The sequence below is a fragment of the Dasypus novemcinctus genome, chromosome 25 (genome assembly GCF_030445035.2).
Source record: "Dasypus novemcinctus isolate mDasNov1 chromosome 25, mDasNov1.1.hap2, whole genome shotgun sequence".
Taxonomy (NCBI): domain Eukaryota; kingdom Metazoa; phylum Chordata; class Mammalia; order Cingulata; family Dasypodidae; genus Dasypus; species Dasypus novemcinctus.
In genome coordinates, this window is record NC_080697.1 from 48,916,921 (window position 1) to 48,937,550 (window position 20,630).

Consider the following 20,630-nt stretch of genomic DNA (forward strand, 5'->3'; position numbering starts at 1 on the left):
GCCCCATCTTACTCATAATCCAGTGTTCTGTTTCTTTAAAAATAAGAAAGAATTCCTCTATTTTGCTAAAACTACTCCTTAAATGGAATAATACCCACCTTTTTCACATTCTTTAAACCAGAGACCTTTAGATCCTCTAATCTGCCCCCCATTTGATAAATAATAATAGTGGTTACCATTTACTGAAGGCTACTAAGTTCCAGGAACTGTGCTAGGTGATTTATGTCAATTACTGTAATCCTTGAACTACTGAGAAAGGTGTAATGCTTATTTACAGATGCATGCTGAACAAGTATTTATTGGAGCGCCTTCCCTGTACTGTCCTCTGCTGGGGATTTAGGAATGCAGGGGAGTAAAACAGCTGCTGATCTGAAAGAGCTTATCAATAAAGGAGCCAAGTCTAAATGAAATGGCCTGTTGACAAGCAGATAGTAGAGCAGGGATTTGCACCCATGGCTGGCAGATCCCAGAGCCCAGACACAGAGGAGTAAACCACACCCAGGAGTCCTGTGCTCACTCCTGGCTCCAGTCCCCCTTGGTACTGAGCCGCTTCCCCTGTGGTACCTCAGGGCTCACTCCCCATGTGAAAGGCCTGAAATCGAGGCCAGGGGACATTTACCGAAGCCTCTAAGGCTCGGCCTGTCATTCCCTCGGGCATCTCAAGCTTGCCGGTGTTTCTGGGGCAGAGACTTTGTATCACCCCTAGTCCCCTACAGGAAAGCCCAAAAGAAGAGATGCTTCCTTGTTCTTTCAGGATGCAAGGTGGCACGGTATGTCCCAAAATGGCATTTGCTCGGTTTCCAAACCCTCTGCTCGGCTCTTCGCTGTATGGAAGTAGTGGAGGCCCAAGGGGAGGGAAGAGAAGGAGGGGGACTGAGAAACGGATTTCTCAGCTGAGGTCTGAAGAGTGTTGAAGAGTGAGCCGGGTGGGGAAAGAGAGTCCAGACAGAGGGAGCCGCTCGTTCAAAATCAGAGGCCAGGGGGAAAGGAAGGCATGCTTGGAATTCGAGGAATCGCGTTATTTTTGTATGACTTGAGTGCATGACTCCAGTCTAAAAACTGGGGGAGGAATGAGTTAGCAGAGGTCAACAGGGTCCAGATCGTGAAGGGCCTTGCTAAGGAATTTGTGCTTCCACTTGAAGGCTGGATGCCAGTGAAAAAAATTTAAGCAGCGGACTGCCAAGTAGATTTGTCAGACTGAGACAGAGAAACGAGGTGGGAGGCGGTTAAATAGTGCAGTGGAGCAGGAGAGGGGCCAGAGCAGAGAAGAACAGTAATGTGTGGTAGCCGCAGGGTGGATCTGGATGGAGAATCGGAGCAGCTTAGGCTCCTCGATAAGCCCTGGCAAGAGGAAAAAAACAAGGGGGAAACCTGGAGAGAAAACACAAGGGCACTTAGGAATCCCTCCGAAAGTATTATTCCTGCGCTCTTCTCTTAGCTATTTCCATTCTCTTTCCTTCATGTGCCTTTCTCTCCAGAGAGCCTGAACCCTTGCTTATCAATTTACTAACAAGCATCCTCCTATGTATATACATGATAACCTGTAGAAAATGCACCCAGGGGATATACCCATAATCTATGAGTGATTGGGAAGGGCCATTTATAAAAGTTCCATTCAACCACAATGAGCAAACCATTCACTTAGAGTAGCTGATTTTTGTCCAAGCGAAACTATGGACATTGCTCCTGTATGCCTGTGAGCATCTACATATACCAGTCGAGTTTCAGTGTTCCTTTCTTAAAATTCTCATGTTTCTCCCATCCCACTCTCTTCAACCTTATTTTAATAGTATATTTCACTTTATTGGATTTCCCCGTAAAATTTCTAGGTTTGGCTCATGGGAAGTATAGGAGTATTTCTGTAAGGAAAGCATGTCTTCCATAGGTCATACATCCTAACCAAGGCCTTCACCTGGCCTGAGGGTCAAGTCCATGTGGCACATGTGTGCCCATCAACTTGAGATCCCTTCCCTGTCCAAGTCATGACAGTTTTTTAATACTCTTGGAACTTTTAAGTTCTTAGGGTGAGTCCACACAAGGAGATTAAATCACAGGCTTGAAAACACTTTACCTTCTAAACTATCAAATGAAATGAGTATAATAGTATCCCAGGCTAAAGACAAAAGAAAAAAAAAATTATAGAATGTAGGTAGGAGCAACTTACTGCAAATAGAGAACCAATCCAGCCATTTCTTTTCTCCTTTGAACTTGGATTTATGCTGTTGTCATGGTGAGAGGTTTACTAGCTTCTGTGCCCAGTTTGTGATTCATTTCAATGACAACTAGTAGAAGCAGACTCTCATATTCTTAAAAAGAATTGAAAATAACTTATACTACTTAAATGTTTCCTTATTAACATGGACTCAATCCCTGGAGTTGTCTGTGTTCTAAATAGCTTAAAAAGACGAAGCAGTCATTTGGAAGAAAAGGAGGGAAGGACTAGTATTTTGAACACATACTTTATACCAGATACTTTGCTAAACTTTTAAATGTACTCTCTCTTAAACTTACCCAAAACTCTGTTGTACATATTTTTAAACTCTCTGTGAATCCATAGAATTTCATCGACATTTAGGAATTGGCTGTTTACCTTAATATTTTAAAGAAATAACCCAAAAAGGATTGCCCAGGCTTAACAGATTCCTCAATGCTGGTTTCTTAATTATTCTAAAAATATGGCTGTGAATGAATATGACGGGCAAGTGTTTTTCTGTGGTAACGTGGTAATGATAGAATGGCAGGACCCGGGTATCAAATGCACTGTTATTATTCTAGATGAGTGAAGCCGAGATCAATGGGCAATTTGAATCAGTGTGTGAATCCGTCTTTAGTGAAGTAGAATCTCAGGCCATGGATGCCCTTGACCTCCCCGGATGCTTCCGCACAAGGAGTCACAGTTACCTTCGAGCCATTCAAGCTGGTTACTCCCAAGATGATGAATGTATTCCTGCAATGACATCCTCCAACATCACCTCCACCATCAGGTCAACAGCAGGTAAAATCATTCCTTTTTTGACCTTCTCAGGGGAAAACGTACAGGTACAGTTAAGTCTTTATCCTAGAAGTACGATGCACCTTTGCCACAGGTGTAATTTACTGTCTAATCATTTGATAACTTTTCCAAATTGCATTTGTTAAATTGTTACATCTGCAACGGTGTTTTAAAGTACTTCTTTCTCCTGGAATGTAGTCTATTCATTATCATGTTCTTTAAAACAATCAAGGGTAACTTTTGGAAAGAATTATATAGGGGGAAAAAATTAAAGTGCTGACATTTGGAAGGCAATCGTATTTTAAATACCAAAGCTTAATAGATTGTAATGACTCATAGGCTTCTTCATAGCAGTGTCCAGCCTGAACCTCTGCTGCATGGTAAGCAGATCTCTAACCACGACTCGTGGCTTCAAAGCAAATTAATCATTAATGTAAATTCACTAGTAGTTTTCAGACCCCAAGGATTCAATGTCACAACTTCCTGCAGTTCTTACGAAAACCATATCCATCTCTCTGAAAATTTCCTACCTAAACTAAATCTCGCTGTCTAATATTTTATTGCACTATTATTATTTATATAACACAATGAATATACATGCCTTTGTGAAACCCATAAAATAGAGCAAGCCATAAAATTTGCCATGCTATGCATAAAGGCTAAGATAAGCTATGAAATAGCATTACGTTGAAGATTGAGATGATCTGAATATCCTAAGATCTGGAATACAGCAGAAGAAACAAAGAAATTTAAAGGACAGTGTTCAGAAAAACTAGAAAGAACTTTGTCAAAAATAACTAGCATTAGGAATCAAGAGACAGGTAATCAGGGATTGGTGAAAGAAAGAAAAGAAATGCTCAGGAAGGAATGTGTCATTATACCCACAAATAGAGCTTGGTTTGTTTGAATGCAAAAGTTAAGAATTTTAAGAGATTATACATTACAAGTTATAGCCAATGTGTAATATATGTACTATCATTGCACTGTGGTAGGAACATATTTGATGGTATAGCCTATTGATGGGAGAGAAAATTCAAACCTTGTCCCACTGTGTCATGACTATAAAATCTTGGACATGTTAACTTTTTTGACCCTTGGTTTTCTAAAGTGTTCAAAAAAAGTAGCAACTACTAATAATTTACTCGGATAAGCTTAAAGATAATTCTTCAAATAAAGCTGGGACCATTTAGTGTCCTTTTTTACATTGCTTGGTAGCACCTAAGCAGAGGAAATATTCTCTAGCCACTAAGCCTTGGGACCTTCATCAAGATATGCACTGTTTCATGGCATGCTCTATTTCTAAAATACAGTGAAGTAGAAAAGGCAGTACCAAAGATATGTTCCATGGGAAGTGTTCTGGGTTGCAGATATTATCAAGGTGTGACCGTAGGGGGCAAGTTGTGTGTGATTGAGTCTCAGGCTCTGATTTTCCTCTTAGATGTACTGTTACTTGTGTCTTCCCCTTGGTGAAGTCATGAATCACCTCTCATGATCTGCCCCTCTGTGAAAAAGAAATGTGAAAATAGAGCAAATTAGAAACGCAGAGAAGAAATGAGCTTTGCAATCATTGCATTTAAAAAAAAAAAAAACACTTTAAGAGATCATTACTGATATATTCAACCAATATTTCTGGTGTATCTATTATGAGCAAATGCCAATTAAGAACTTTTATGGTCTTCAGAAAAGCTTCGAGACAATAATTACCTAGTAGAAAATGATTTTATTGTTTTAAGGATTGTCATTACAGAGAGAATAAAAATAAAGCAGAGATATCATAGAGAAAATTTAAGAGCCATGCTGAACTCAAACTGAAATTATAATTTAGGTACATAGCAATTTTAACAAATACCTTCCCAAAATGTACACACCAATTAAATAACCAAAAATGCTTCTATTCAAAGATTCCATTAGGTTTTGGCTCAATTATTGAAACAAAATTTCCTCTAGGCTAGTGTCAAGAATTAGGGAATGGCCTGAGAATCATATAAGAGAAGAAATGTCAAACACAGTGAAAAATATTTAGCACAAAAATTAGCACTTTTGAATTAGAATTTTCCATTGCAAAGAAATGTAAGTATAGGTTAATCGATTCCTCTATTTTCCTTTTATAAGTGTCATATATAACTGTTTATGATCTTTCTTTACTAAATAGAATTGAGATGGTGTGCAACAATAGTTCATAAAATGATAAAAAATACTGAAGAAATGAAAAATTCTCTATCTAGAAAATATAGAAAAGCAAAATTATGTAGAAAAACCTAAGAATAAGGAAATGTAAAAGCCCACATAGTTCTTTTTGAAGCTGAGCTTCAAATTTGATTCCAAATTCCTGTCAGTCAGCAAAGTGGAATTTCAATAATTCTGTATTTAAATACTTGGAAATCATATACGAACACTATATTTAATAGCCTTCCTTTGTTGATAGATGTATATGTGTGTGTGTGTGCATGCATGTGTGTATGTATGGGGGGGGAGAAATTATTTTTTAAAAGTATTTTCTGTTATGGTTTTTAAACTAGCTCCTGAAAATAATTTCAAAAATGTTATTTTTAAGAAAATACCAAAGTGATATTTTGAAGAAGAACACTAATTTAAATGTTTCTTTTTGCATGATTTAAAAATAAAAATTGATGTTATTAGTCTCTTCTTGTATAAATACAAATATATTTTTAAATAATTATATACTAATAAGTTAAATTTTAAATACATGTGGGAAAGTTTTCAGTTTTCTTAAATTTTAGAAATCTGTATTTGACATTCTATTAGTATTTTAAATAGTAACAGGTTGTTGTTGAGAATGAATGGTCTGCTTGTTTTAGGGGCATAAGTACACCTGTTTTGTCACTCACCCCTCAAAGCCATGTAGTGATCCAGCTGAAACAGATTCTTTTAATCCAATCTGCAGGGAAGCCAAAAAGGAATAGAATACAATGTTAGGCAATATGACCCACGATCATAAATGTTTCTCCATCCTACTGTTTCTCTCATTATGAAAAACGCTACATATTGATTAGTGTCCTCTCATTAAATGAAGTGGTTTTGAAAACATCTAAGTTTCATTTCACACATGGATTCTTTTTCATCTGTGAAATGATTTATCAGATAGATTTACTTGTCTAAATATGCATTTCACCAGATTTTTCTAGGGAGGGAATATTATTGATATTGTGGAGGAAAATGCTACAAAATTAGATTATAATGGTTTTTCTCTGGGTCAAAATATTTCTCAACATATGCCACAACTGATTCCAGGAGTCATTAAAACAAAGGGAAAATCTATACAAAGCATGACAGAGGAAACAGTCACAAATTTATTTTTATTTTATTGTTTATAATTTCTATAGTAACTTGTCTCTCAAGGGCACATAATAATCCCCAGTTTACAAAACAGATTATTTTCTAACACTTATGAGAAAAGGGTCTCTATTTTTCTGTACTTGAATAATAGAGGTAGGATAAACATCATATGCTTTGATTTTTCTATGCTTCAATTTTGTTTGTTTAACAAAATCACTTAAGTTTACTTCTTTTGTTGTCCTGTCTCAATCTGAAGAAATATGACTATGTACTTAATCCTCTAGTTTTAATCTTCTAGAAATGAAAGACAGTGTTTTATTTAATTTTTAATGATGATTGGTTTTTCATATGTGCATGCCTGGTAAAAATTTTTCTCATTGATTGAATGTTTTGCCTAAACCTTCTTTCTTTAAGTGATGTAACTAGGCTTGGTAAAGTTACTGTGTAGTTGATATACAAGTTTACATGAAGAGATAATAACAATTTTTAGGTCGAATTTGTAGTTTAGAGAATTTAAATTAAAGAACGTGGAAATAGAAGTCAGCTGGTCTGTTAATAAAATGTTTTAGTCAATAGAGCAAAGGTGAAATCATAAAATACCTAGGAACATACTAAGGTATGTTGGGTCATCAGGGCACCATTTAATAAATTAAGCTGAAGGGTCCAGTGTATTCCTTAGTACTGCAGGATGGAGAGAAGATATGTTTACCTCCTAAAGGAGGAAGATCTATTGAATACCCACCAGTTGGTGTGACTGATGCCACATCTTTGCAATCAACTCTTACACAGGGGCTAATTATCTGGTTTGTATATTTTCCAAACACTTTTGTTTCTCTTAGTCCTTCCAAATGCCTTTTATTGAGCACTTCATCATCCATTTGTCCCTGCCCCAGATGGGGGAAATAAAATCAGCTTTCTTCCACATGGTCAAAATAAGATGCCTTATATGGGAAAATGCTTTACGAAAAAGAATTTTCGCTTGTCTTAGTTTGCCAGGGCTGCTATAACAAAATGCTAAATACTGGTTGGCCTAAACAACAGGAATTTATTGCCTCACAGTTCTGGAGGCTAGAAGTCCAAAATCAAGGTATCAGCAGGCCATGCTTTCTCCAAAGTCTTTAGCATTTGGTAGTGGCTTGCTGACAATCTCTGCCTCCATCACATGGTGATCTGTCTCCTTGGTTTCCTGCTATAGCTTACTTCCATGCCCATATTTTCTTTGCTTACAAGCATTCCAGTCATATTGGATTGAAGCCCACCAGTTTGGCCTCATTGTAACAAGATCTTCAAAGATCCTCTTTACAAATGAGTTCACACCCACATAACCTGGTATTAAGACCTGAACATGTCTTTTGGGGAGACATGATTCAGTCTACCACATAGCTCTTTCCTAGAAAGTAAATAGTGGGAAGTTTTATAAGCCATAAAATCTGGTAATCAGAAGACTCCACTAAAAATAGCTTATCTTCAGTTCTGTCAATCGAATGTTAGGGCTCTACACATATGCCAAGTTTCTGACATTAGAAATTATTGCTTAGAGGGTTATGATCTAAAGCATTTGGCCAGTTTGTTCCAAGTTAATAGCTATATGTCACTGGCACTGTCATGTGCTTCCCAGCAAGGTAATTAAAACCATCAATAGTTGAATAACCAGTGAACAAGGAAAATTAGCGAAGAAAAGTCACACAGAGTCGATATATATTTTAAAGGTATAAAAATCTGAAACTTTTATTAAATGTTTGACCATACTAGGTGCTCTGAATACAAAATCATTTAAGGACTGATCTTTGAGCTCAAAGACCTTATAGTCTATAAACACTATAAGCAATTGCAGACAAAGACATCATCAGTTACAACACATAGGTTAGGTGCTTTGAGGAAATGTTTACAGATGACTTTGGAAACCCAGAGAAACCTGTGGGTACCATAGCAGCATCCACAATGACTAGATATGATGAGACTTGGGATGAGATTTCAGGGATGAGTAGTAGGAAACCAGATGAAGGAAAAGGAAGATGCAGGAGACCAGGTTGCAGTAAAAAATTACATGCAGACCTAAAGTAATGAAAGAACAAGACATACTGAGCCAGCAAGTAGATTAGTACAGGGAAGGGAAGGATGCCCTTGGGGAGAGAAGCCAGAAGTAAGGCTAGAGAGAAGAGAGTTAAGAGTTCATGAGGAACCTTGTACACTACAGCTTAAGTATTTGCACATGCAAAATTTAGAGGCCACTGAAAGATTTAAGCAAAAAAAGGGACACAATCAATTCTGTGTCTTAGAAAACTGACTCTGACATGCTACGGAAAGAGCACTGGAGATGAGAAATGTAGGCAATGAGACTATTCCAAATAAATCAGGTAAAAAGTGACAAGTGAGAGCAAAGGTACAAGAGCAGATCGTGGAGATGTTAAGCTCAGAGATCTGACAGAATGGTGTGGAGAAATGGAGTGAGGGAGGCTTCTAGAGAACTCCTTTCCAGGTATTCTGATGGATTACAAATGACCAAAGTAGCAGGATTAGTAAGTTATGACTGATACTGACAACATAGGGTCTCATCAAGAAATAAAAATCACTACAGATAATTCAAATTAAGACACTTTAATAAAAGATCTACTTAGAGACATGTAAGCAGGTAAAGAAAACAAAAAAGAGATGGTGAAGTATCTAGAAACCATCAAGTTGAATGGCTGTTACCATCTTTGAGGCTGAATAATGGAATAGAAATGTTGTCAGAGCCCACAGGGAGCTGGAACCATGGAAGAGAGATTCCTATCTGAGAGGAATAGTTGTAGAAGGACATAGTTACTGCCACATGGAAGCCTGGGTGGAACAGAAATTAAATACCCTGGCCATCCTCTCTGTCTTCGTCCAATCTCCAGCTGGTGTCCTTCTTTGACCAAAACCAACAGGATACCAGCCAGCAAGTAAGCAGAGAATTTTAGACATAATAATTTAAGGTGCCTCTGAAATAATCAGATGATTGGATATACTGACCTGATGCTAAAGAACAACATCTGGAGGTCCTGACTAGAGACATGGTCTGGAGCCATGAAGTTCTTGAGAAAGCAGAGGACCCATAACAGAGTCTGGGAGCATCCACATTTAAATGGTAAAAAGGGATCATTTAAAGGTGCAACCAGGGAAAAGTGGAGAGACAAGGAGAGAGTAATATCACAAAAGAAAAGAGAAGAAACTATTTCAATAAGGAATTTAATAACGTCAATTATCACAGCTAAGATAAGAGTAGAAAGTTTCCATTGGGTTGAGACAACATGGACAGAATTCTGAAAAACTTCTAAAAGATCAACCCTGAATTATGAAGAGTAAATCCCAGTCTTGTCCACCTTCCTGACCTGTGGGACAGATTCAGAACTATGTCAGCCATCTTAGGGACCCCAAAGGGGGGCTGTTGGGACTTATAAAGCCTGCAACAGGGTAGACGGATTCGTTTGCTATAGCTGCTGTAACAAATGATTGCAAATTTAGTGCCTTAAAGCAGCACAAATTTATGAGCTTACAGTTCTGGAGGTTTTACAGGGCGAATATCAAAGGCTGTGCTCCTTCTGAAGACCCTTGGGGAGAATCTGTCCTTGCCCTTTCAAGCTTCTCTGTGTTGTCCTTGGCTGCCTCTCTCTGACTTCTGCTTCCATCCTCACATCTCCTCTTATTCTGCCCCTCCTGTCTGCCTCTTATACGGACCCTTATCCTTATACTGAGCCCATCCAAATAATCTAGAATAATCTCTCCATCTCACGATCCTTAATTTAGTCACATCTGCAAAGTCCCTTTTGTCGTGTAAGGTAACATAGTCACAGGTTCCAGGGATTAGGATGTGGACATCTTTAAGGGGGGCCATTATTCTGTCTTCCATAATAGGTTTTGAACAAATAATGGTTAAGTGAATGAATAAATGAGTCATGAATGAATAAATAAGATCTTTTTCAAAACTAGGAAGAAATGTGAGGAACCCATTTCTCTTCTAGACATGTTAATCTAATCCTTATGTTAGATTCAAGCTCATTCTGATGATATAAAAGCAAAGCCAGTCAAGGTTGCCAGACAGGAGTCTTCTGAGAAGGCTCTCACCTTGAGGCAAGGTCAGACTATAGTGATGAAGTCAAGGTGTTTTTCTCCATGCTATTTCAATATTAGACTTACTGCCAAAATAATGTCTCCTGCACTGCATTGCAGCAACAAGCTACATTATGTTTGAAGGAACCAGAAATTGATGACATCATGCAGCAGTTCATCCAAAAACGTTCTAGATAATGTCTTCCAAGCAGTCCACGAACCTCCGCAGTTGTCAGGATCACCTTAAATACTTTTCCTCAGAAGTTGCCAATGATGATGACTTCCAGGAACCCCTGAAGAACCTTCCCCAGAGTTCTTTGTTCTTAAATAAAGTTCAGGTCATATCTTTAAAATACTCCCACTTCCTGTGTCTGAAATTTAGCAGAAATATGTTCAAGACTAGGGTATTTGCCTCCTTTATGAGTCTGGCTACAGAGCTAAGATCTTTGAAAGCTAGGAAAAGGTATTTGAGTAATCTTATTTGGTAATTCTCCTTCACATCTAGACTTGAATTTTAGAAGAAGTTGAAATTGAGATATGCAGCATAAACGTTTAAAGGGTGAATATACGTGCAACTATATTGCCCTTGAGGTCTTTGAATTATAATCAAATAATTTTTACTTTAGCCGTTTATGCTCTAGACTTCAGGATACACTGATAAAAGAGAGTCTCTGCCCTCAGGACCAGTGAGAGAAACTGTACAGAAAGCAATCTGAGTATAGAAGAGGGGAACCTAGATTCACCTGTCTGGAGGGCAAAAGGGAAGCCCCAAGAAGAAATGGGAGGGGAACAGGAGATGGGAATTGGTACAGGAGACACTTGGACTGAGTTGTGAAAGAGGAGCTGTAGGAACCCAGCTTCCACTGGTGGTTTCCAAATGTAAAATATGTAAAATGCATTCTAGAATGATCATGGTGGGATTTTTGCCAGAGTGCTAGGCATCTAAATAGTGTATTTGTATTATATAAGGAACCACATATGTAGATTGGAATTGCCAGGTAAGAACAAATGTATTCATTAAGATTTTCCTCAAGGATACAACCTGCTCTTTCTTTCAGAACCACCTGTTTTCAGGTAATCCATAGCTTTCTCTTAAAATATCCACCTCTTCACCTCCATAGCGTAGGAGAGAGTAAAAATGCTTCTGTGATCTCCTAAAGTCTTGAAGGTTTCTTTTCTGTCCCTATACAGATGAACATATCAAAGTCAGTGAGCTGGAATAGAACTGAAACTAGAACTACAGACTCCTAAAAGTAAAACCAGCTTCCCAACTCATAGTTCAGGATTCTTAACATTTTTGGTACTTCACAATTGTCTGTAACTTATTCTGTGATTCCATCTCTTACCTAAAATAGGAGTACAGTTAGAGAGACGTCTATATAGAGATTTAATCAGAGATCCAGGCAGGGAATTCTCTTCTCAGTGAGTGGTTTCTGTAAGAAAAGATTGTTTAATTTATTAGTAATTAAACAGTCAGATTGGCCATTTAGCATCTTATAACCTAAATAACCAATGGATTCGAGAAATAAATTAATGCATGAATAAATGCATAAACCCATTCATACATGCATATTTTAACCAAATCCTAAGACATTGCTAAGGCATAAGTACTCCTGAATCGCTCTCTCCCCCCTCCCTGCAATCTGCCCTGTCCACGGCACCTGCATTATGACTGCTTTTGTTCAAGCCCACGTCCCTGTTCTCCTGCATCACAGATCTGCTTTCCAACCAGTTCCCTTGCTGGATGTTCTCATCCTGCTCTCTGTTCCACACTGGCTCCATGATTTTATTTCTGTAAACACAAATCTATCCAAACACTATCCCACACAAAGCTCTTTATTGGCTTTCTGTTACTTAATGAATGAGCCTGCGGTCTTGGCAGGAGTCATAAAGCCTGGGTCACCTTGCTCACCCCTCCCGCCTCACCGCTCACCTGCTCCACTGGCTCTCATTTTCCATTTCTTAAAGTTTCTCATCTCTGTGCCTTTGTTGTTTGCTCAGCCCAGAACCCACTCCCTCCTTTTTTTTTTTTTTTCTTGATTCCTAAATTTGCTTTAAGACTTAGTTTCCTTCCAAATGCCAACTTCTCAATACCTGCGTGCCAGATCCCATTATCGCCTTTCCCATTCTACTCGCTAGCGGTTGGTTGATTTTCACTTTGGACTTGTGGTTGAAGACTAACACCTTGGTAGTCAGAGCAATTTTGGGAAATTATAGGTATGATTCCCTTAAAGGGTATTTCTTCGGGTTCTGTATTTAGATTGGCCAGAGCATTTCCTCAAATAGAGGATTTTCAACTTTAGTCCTTATAGCTAAAAGGAGAGGGGCTTTGTTCATTAAAATGAAAAATGTTATCATAAATGTCAATAAGCTATACTTGAAAAATAATCAGTCAAGTATTTAAAAGTATTTTAAAAAGGTCATTAGTTTCAAAATGCCAATGGTTGCTGAATATCCAAGCTATAGATTCTATATACCTCTGGGTAGTTGCCCCCCTTGGAAAAATGGCTCTCTGTGGATGAGGGGCAGAGGCTTAGACCAGAGGTAACAAATGCTACTTACAATCTGTGACCACACTCTGGTTTTGTTAATCTTCCAATTATTTTTTGATTCTCTATTTGTTTATTTCTGGTCTAATCTTTGTTATTTCTTTCCTTCTGTTTTGCTTTGGGTTTAGTTTGCAGCTCCTTTTCTAGGTTCTCCAGGTGTGCACTTAGGTCTTTTCTTCTTTTATAATGAAAGCATTTAAGGTCCATAAATTTTCCTCTCAGCACTGCCATTATTCTCCCATAAACTTTGATATGTTGTACTCTCATTTTCATTTGTCTTATGATACTTATTAATTTCTTTTGTGATTTCTTCTTCGATCCAGTGACTGTTTAAGAATATGTTATTTAACTTCCATATATTTGTGGATTTTCCAATTCTGTCTGCTACTGATGTTGAGCTTCATTCCATTGTGGTCAGAGAAGATGGTTTGTATAATTTCAATCCTTTTTAATTTATTGAGACTTGTTTTATGACCCAACATGTGATCTATCCTGGAGAACAATCCATGTGCAATTGAGAAGAATGAATATCTAGCTGTTTTGGTGTTCAATGTTATGTAGATGTCTATTAGGTCTAGTTCATTTTCATATTATTCAAACTCTCTTTTTCCTTATTGATCTTCTGTCTTGATGTTCTATCCATTAATGCAAATGGTTTGTTGAAGTCTCCAACTGTGATTGTACAGCGTCTGTTTCTCCCTTTAGTTTTGCCAGTGTTTGCCTCATGTATTTTGGGCACCATGTTTAGGTGCATAAATATTTAAGATTGCTATTTCTTCTTGGTGGAGTGACCATAATATTAATATATAACTTCCTTTTTTGTCTCTTGTAACAGCTTTTAACTTAAAATCTATTTTTTCCAATATTAGTATAGCTTCCCCAGCTCTCTTTTGGTTCCTATTTGCATGGATTATCTTTTTCCATCCTTTCACTTTCATCCTATTGTTATCTTTGGGTCTAAGGTGAGTCTCTTATAAGCAAAATATAGTTGTATCATGCTTTTTTATCCATTATACCAATCTGTGCCTTTTGGTTGGGGAGTTTAATCCATTAACATTCAGTGTTATTACTGGAAAGGCAGTCCTTACTTCAGCAATTTTGTCCTTTGGTTTTTATAGACATATCTTTTTTTACTCTCTTTTCCTGTATTCAAGCCTTCTTTTCTGCACAGTAGATCTTTTGTGATGTATCTGACTGATTCCTTTCTTATTTCTGTGTCTGAATATTTTTAAAATACTTTCTTTGTGGTTACTCTGTGGCTTATATTACACAACCTAAGTATATAAACAACTAATTTGAAAAGATACAATCTTTACTCCAATAGCATACACATTCTCTGCTCACATCCCCCTCCATTTCCCCTTTATCTTGTTTTTGTCCCACATTATCTCTTTATATATTGAATGCCCATTATCAATAAATATGACTATTTCTAGTTGAATTGTGTTCTAACTCTTATAGGAATTAAAAATTAGAGTGATATAGTGAAGATATTGTACTATTGGGTTTTGCATTTACTCATTTAGTTACCTTTGCTGAAAATCTTTACTTCTTCACACTGCTCCAAGCAAGCCACTATGTCCTATCTTTTCCTTTAAACCTGAAGAACTCTCTTTAGCAATTATTATAGGGTCAGTCTTGATGACAAACCCTCTCAGTTTCTGTTTATCTGTGCCGGTTTTAAACTCTCCCTCTTTTTTTAAGCCTACTCCCTTTTTATTAGACAGGCAACCATCACCCCCTAGAGGATAAGAGGAGTCTTACCACTCAGGCTAGAATATGCAGGCGTGGAACTGAAAGAGATATCATTAGCAACCTCTCACATTCTCTCTCCTTTTTTTTTTTTTAAGATACTTAGATTACACAAATAACACATAAAAAATAAAGGGGATTCCCATATGCCTCGCTGCCCACACCTCCCACATTTTCCCACGTTAACAACATCCTTCTTAGTAAGGTACACTCATTGCAATTGATGAACACAATTTTGGAGCATTGCCACTAAGCATGAATTAAAGTTTACATTGTAGATTACAACTCTCCCACCAAATTCTGTAGGTTATGGAAAGATACGTAAAGGCCTACATCTGTTGTTGCAATGCCATTCAGGACAATTCCTAAGTCCCCAAAACACCCCCTCATTATACCTGTTTTTCTTCTCCCTGCCCGCAGAACCCCCGCAGTGGCCACTGCCTCCACATCAATGATATAATTTCTTCCATTGCTGGAATCACACTAAGTCTATAGTAGAATACCAATAAGTCTACTTTAATCCATAGTTCATTCCCCAAACCTGACGACTCTGGGAGGTGATGTCCACTCCACCTCTAATTGAGACAGGCAGCAATCCCATGGGGCCAATGGATGGGACTCTCTTGCTTGCAGTTGTAGACTCTCTTGATTCCTTGGTATGGTTGTTGTCCATCATCACCTCCTTGTTAGTTGTCCTGGGTGAGACCAATGAACTGGAGAGTAGGTGTTGCAACTCTATTGAGATTCAGGGCCCACCAGGCACATGGACAACCAAAGATTTAAGTCTCTTGGATTTAAGTCTATTTGAACTTATTAGTACTCTACTACTAATTATAGGTGCAAATTGGACAGAAGAGCCATATGTAGGGAAACCACAACTGAGTCCAACTCCATCACACTGGGGAGCATAAATTCCAAAATAGAGCCCACTGGCAAAGCACCAGAATTCTGAGCTATCGGCCATAACTATAGTGTCCACATGTCTCCAGAGCCCTCATGAGCCTCACTATTTGGGGTAGTATCTACTTTGGCAGTCAATAAGATCCTGCTGAGACACACATAAGCGTAACCTCTGGAATGACCTCCCGACTCACCTTGAAGTCTCTTAACCATATAAACTCATTTGTCTTTACCTTTTCCCCTTTTGGGTCAAGGTCTTTTACCAGTTGCATTGCTAGTTGGTAGTAATCCCTGGGTGCCAAGAAGGCTCATCCCTGGGAGTCATGTTCCATGCTAGAAGGAAGGTAATACATTTATATCCTGAGTTTGCCTTAGAGAAAGGCCACATTTAAGCAACAAGGAGGCTTCCAGGATGCAACTCTTAGGCACTTTATAATACTAGGCTAAGTTTCAATTTCAAGAGTAAAAGTTCATATGCATAGTCATCAATATCAAGGGCCCATCAATGGACCATCCTCCTTCATTAGTCATTGCCCCTGTACTCAGCGGATTCTTGCTGATCCATTAAAGAATGTGGCAGAGCTCCCCAGGATGGGAATTTGATATTCCTTTGGTTATTGTGTGATTTTCCACCCGCCATGACAATGCCCCATGAATATTTGAACACATTTATATGCCTCATATGTATGCCCAGGTGAGCTATCTCCATGTATCCCCTTATCACTGACACCTTGCACATCAATGATCCTCCCCTGCCCCAGTTGTAACCCTTCTGTTATCCAAAACTTCTTCAAAAATGAAGCCAATGAAATAGTCAAATATAATTAATAAGAAAATGAAATAATAATGATAGTTTTAAAAATAAGAAATAAAATACAAAAAAAAAATTTAATGAAAAATATTGTTTAAAATTTTTTTGACATATTTGCCTTTCATTACTGTAAAATCTGTTGTCCTGTATGTACAGTGACATTTTCTTCCATTTAGTGCCCCAGTGTTTTACCCTTTTCATTTGGTCCTCAAAGAAGTTTTAGTTTATAGAAAAGTCACATACCAGATATGGAGGACTCCCATACACTCAACATCCTCCCCCTTTTCCCCTTTCTCCTATTAATCACATTTTATATGTGGATGGTACATTTGTTACAACTGATGTACAAATATTGAAACATAGCTACCAATTATGGTCAATGGTTTTTACTATCATTATTTTGGATCTTTTCACTTTTTATTATGCAATTCAACATGGCCTGTATCCATCATAGCAAGATCATGTAGAAAACACTTTCATCGCCCCCAAAATGTCCCCATTCCATCTATTCTATTCCTCCCTTCCCCTACCTCAGGACCCATGGCAACCACCAGGTATTCCTTGAAGGGCATGATTCATAGTTACTTGCAACAGCACTGAGGGCTTGACACACTGGTCTGCCCTCCTTTATTAGGCACTGCCCATGCTCTCGAGAGACTCCCGCACCTCTATTTGAGAACATAGCGTCCTCCCCAGGATGGGATTCCACCACCTTGCCACTCATTGTATGAGTCTCCACGCACTGATATAATACACTATGGCAAGATGAACACTCACTCCCTAGAAGCCTGCCCCAGGTGCGCCCTGTCCCAAATGTCCCCCACATCCAACACCCCAAACCAGCCACCCTTACTTGCCATATTGCCAAAAGAGCATTCCCAGCATTGTTGTTTCCACCATGTACCTGCCATTCCCCAGTGTTCACCTGCTCCCTCTCCCAACCCTCCCTCCAGTCCCATGGACATTCCAATCCACCCTCCCCATGCCACCCTCCTGACAAACCATCACTGCCCAACCCAAGAGTATCATTATACCCCTCCCTGTACAATTACAGATTTCCATCTTATCATAGGTTTTGCCCATATGGGCATTGGCTTACAACCTTCTTTTCCCTTTCTATTTCCTATAAACCTATCTTCCAGACTAGCTCTAGGAATCTGCTCAATTTGCTTGATTCATATCTGTGAGGTCATGTAAGATTTGTCATTCAGTGCCCGGCTTGCTTCACTCAACATAAAGTCCTCAAGATTCATCCCTGTTATCCCCTGTGTTAATACTGTATTCCTTCTTACACCTGAGTAATAGTCCATTGTATGTATACACCACAATTTGTTTGTTCATTCTTCTGTTCAAGAGCATTTGGGTTGATTCAAACTTTTGGCAATACTGAATAATGCTGCTATGAACATTGGTGATCATATATCTGTTTGTGTCCTTGCTTTCAGTTCTTCTGGGTATAAAGCTATCAGTGGAACTGCTGGATTGTATGGGAGTTCTGTAGCTAGTTTTCTGAGGAACCGCCAAACTCTCCTCCACAGTGGCTGCACCATCCTACATTCCTACCAGCAGTAGATGAGGGTTCCCATTCCTCCACATCCTCTCCAACACTTGTAGTCTTCTATTATTTTAATAGCTGCCAGTCTAATGGGTGTAAGATGATATCTCACTGTAATTTTTATTTGCATCTCCCTAATAGCTAGTGATGTTGAGCATCTTTTCATGTGCTTTTTAGCCATTTGTATTTCTTCTTTGGAGAAGTGTCTGTTTAAGTCCTGCTTGCTGTTATAGACACTCTTGGCTTCCTGTAGTGGTTGACCCTCTTCATCTTCCTGTTAGCTGACCGGGGTAAGTCCAATAAACCAGAGGGTAGGAGTTGCAAGTCTGCTAAGGCTCAGGGCCTGGCTGTCACATGGACAGTCCAGAGACTCAAGTCTCCTGAATATACACCAACCCCAGCACCAACTACAGGTCCAGTAAAAGTAATAGAAGAGGAATGTGTAGAAAGGTCACATTTTGAGTCGAACTCCATCATACTCAGGAACACAAACTCCAAATTAGGGCCAACTGACATGGCACTGAACTCCAGAGCCATCTGCTATGACCATAGAACCTGTGGGTCTCTGTAGCCCTCAGGAGAACCCGTACCTAGGGTTTTATCTACTTTGGCTGTCTCTGGGACCCTGCTGAGGCGTGCGTAAGTGCAACCCCTCTGATGACTCCTGACTCTTTTTTGGAAACTCATAGCCATATAAACTCATTTGTCCTTTCCATTTCCCCATTTTATCCAAGGTCAGAAAGCAGTTTTTAACACCTGATATTACATGTAAGCTGAGATATTCTGCTGGTCTGAGTTGACCTCTTTATTCAAGGTCTTTTTCTAGTTACATCATCAGCTGGTGCTTGGTAGTAATCCATCGGCACCAGAGGCTCATCCCTGGGAGTCATGTTCCATGCTGTGGAGAAGGTAATGCATTTACATGCTGAGTTTGGCTTAGAGAGTGACCACATTTGGGCAACATGGAGGCTCTTAGAAGGTAACTCTTAGGCACCTGCAGCTCTAGGCCTAGTGCATATTTCAAGTGCACAGGCTCATTAGCATAGTCATCAGTATCAAGGGCTCATTGTTGAACCATCCTTCTTTATTAGTCTTTGCCATTGCACTTGGGGGATTGTTGCTGTTCCATTGGAGAATGTGATAGAGTTCACCTGCCTAGAAACTCAGCACTCCCTCAGTTGTCATTTTTAACTGTAACCACTATGAAAATACCCAAACATTTTTATGTACCCTGTATACATGCCCTGGAGAACTCCCTCCCAAACATGTGCCCCCTATCAATAACACCCCACACCAGTGTTTTTCCCCTGTGATAGTTGATCCTTTCTGTTGTCCAAAAATTCTTCAAAAATGAAGCCTACTATATTGCCAGGTTCCATTACTAGTAAAATGTAATATAGTGATGGGTTTAAAGGTTAGATATAGAATACATACTAATTTAGAAAAATTAAATAAAGTAAAAATAAACTGGGGTATCAAAAAATGAAAAAATGAAAAAGCTTCGTTTTTGACATATTGCCTTTCATCACTGCTATAGGTGTTGCCCTATATGTACAGTGGCAAGGCAATTTCTTCCATTTCTTCCTCAGAGTCTGCATCCTTTCTTTTTTTTTTTTTTCCTAATTATTAAGTTTGTCTTCACAAAAGTTTTAGATCACAGTAATACACATATACAATATACGGTACTCCCACATATCCAACATCAAATACTTTGTCCCTTCCCCAGCAATGATCTTCTTCATGTCCATATTATATTTGCTGCAGTTGATGTACAGATATTGAAACAAGAGCTTTCAAACATGGTTCCATTTGGATTTACATTATGGTTTATATTTTAGACTATATGATTTTCTGAATTTTTAGTTATCTTATGGTTTACATTATGGTTTACATTTTAGCCTATAGACTTTTATACATTTTTAGTATAATTTAACATGTCCTATATCCATCATTGCATGATCTTGTGGAACACTTCCATTGCCCCACAGTTACACTGATTCCATCTATTCAATACCTCTTTCCCCTTCCCCTCAAGGCCCACAGTGACAATCAGTCTTCATTACTTGTTTTTCCTCTTTGTATCTCCTTGCTGCATCATCTTGTTGCATCTGGTCACCGTGCCAGCCCATCGCACCAGCTCACTATCTTGTCTTCTCCCAGAGACACCGGAAACCAAACCTGGGGCCTCCAATGTGGTAGGCAGGAGCTCCATTGCATGAGCCACATCCACTTCCCTGATTATTTTAATGTAATAACTCTGAAGGTCAGTTTCTTCCTCTTGCCTAGGGTTTTATGGTAGATTGGCTATGTGTTAAGGTTGCTCTTTGACACTTGTTCCAACTTATACTGGATCTTTAGAGTAGCCTGTAGTTAAATGGTCAGATTTTCCTCATGTTTTCTGTGTGTAGTTCTTGTCATGGACATGTGACACCAACTTATAAGACTGCTTTTTTATGTGTGATTGTTTCACCTGCAGGAGAAAGTTGCCTTTCCTCTGTCCCTTCTCTAAGAATCATGATCTGTTCTGTTTGGGTTTTTATAATTTTTTTTTTAAGATTTTTTTTTAATTCTCCGCCCCCCCCCCCCCCCCCCACCTTTGCGGCTTGCTTGCTGTCTGGTCTCTGTGTCCATATGCTGTGCATTCTTCTGTGTCTGCTTGTCTCCCTTTGTTGTGTCATCTTACTGTGCCAGCTCTCCGTGGGC

At 38.7% G+C, this 20,630-nt stretch overlaps 1 protein-coding gene and 1 long non-coding RNA gene across 7 annotated transcripts in view; one reads left to right on the forward strand and one right to left on the reverse strand.

Annotated features, from left to right (window-relative positions):
- Positions 1 to 20,630, forward strand: part of DLGAP2 (DLG associated protein 2) — a 1,108,217-nt gene that overhangs the window by 1,026,545 nt on the left and 61,042 nt on the right. For all 6 annotated transcript variants that reach the window (XM_058287984.2, XM_071211854.1, XM_058287983.2 and 3 more), the window contains one exon: positions 2,776 to 2,995. In XM_058287984.2, coding sequence (XP_058143967.1) covers positions 2,776 to 2,995 — 220 coding nt within the window. The remainder of the gene's footprint in view (positions 1 to 2,775; positions 2,996 to 20,630) is intronic.
- On the reverse strand, positions 4,407 to 11,782 carry LOC131276010 (uncharacterized). The gene is made up of 3 exons (XR_009183486.2): positions 11,707 to 11,782; positions 5,842 to 5,891; positions 4,407 to 4,493 (listed from the first exon to the last, which is right to left on the reverse strand). It is a non-coding gene; the product is annotated as an uncharacterized lncRNA (long non-coding RNA).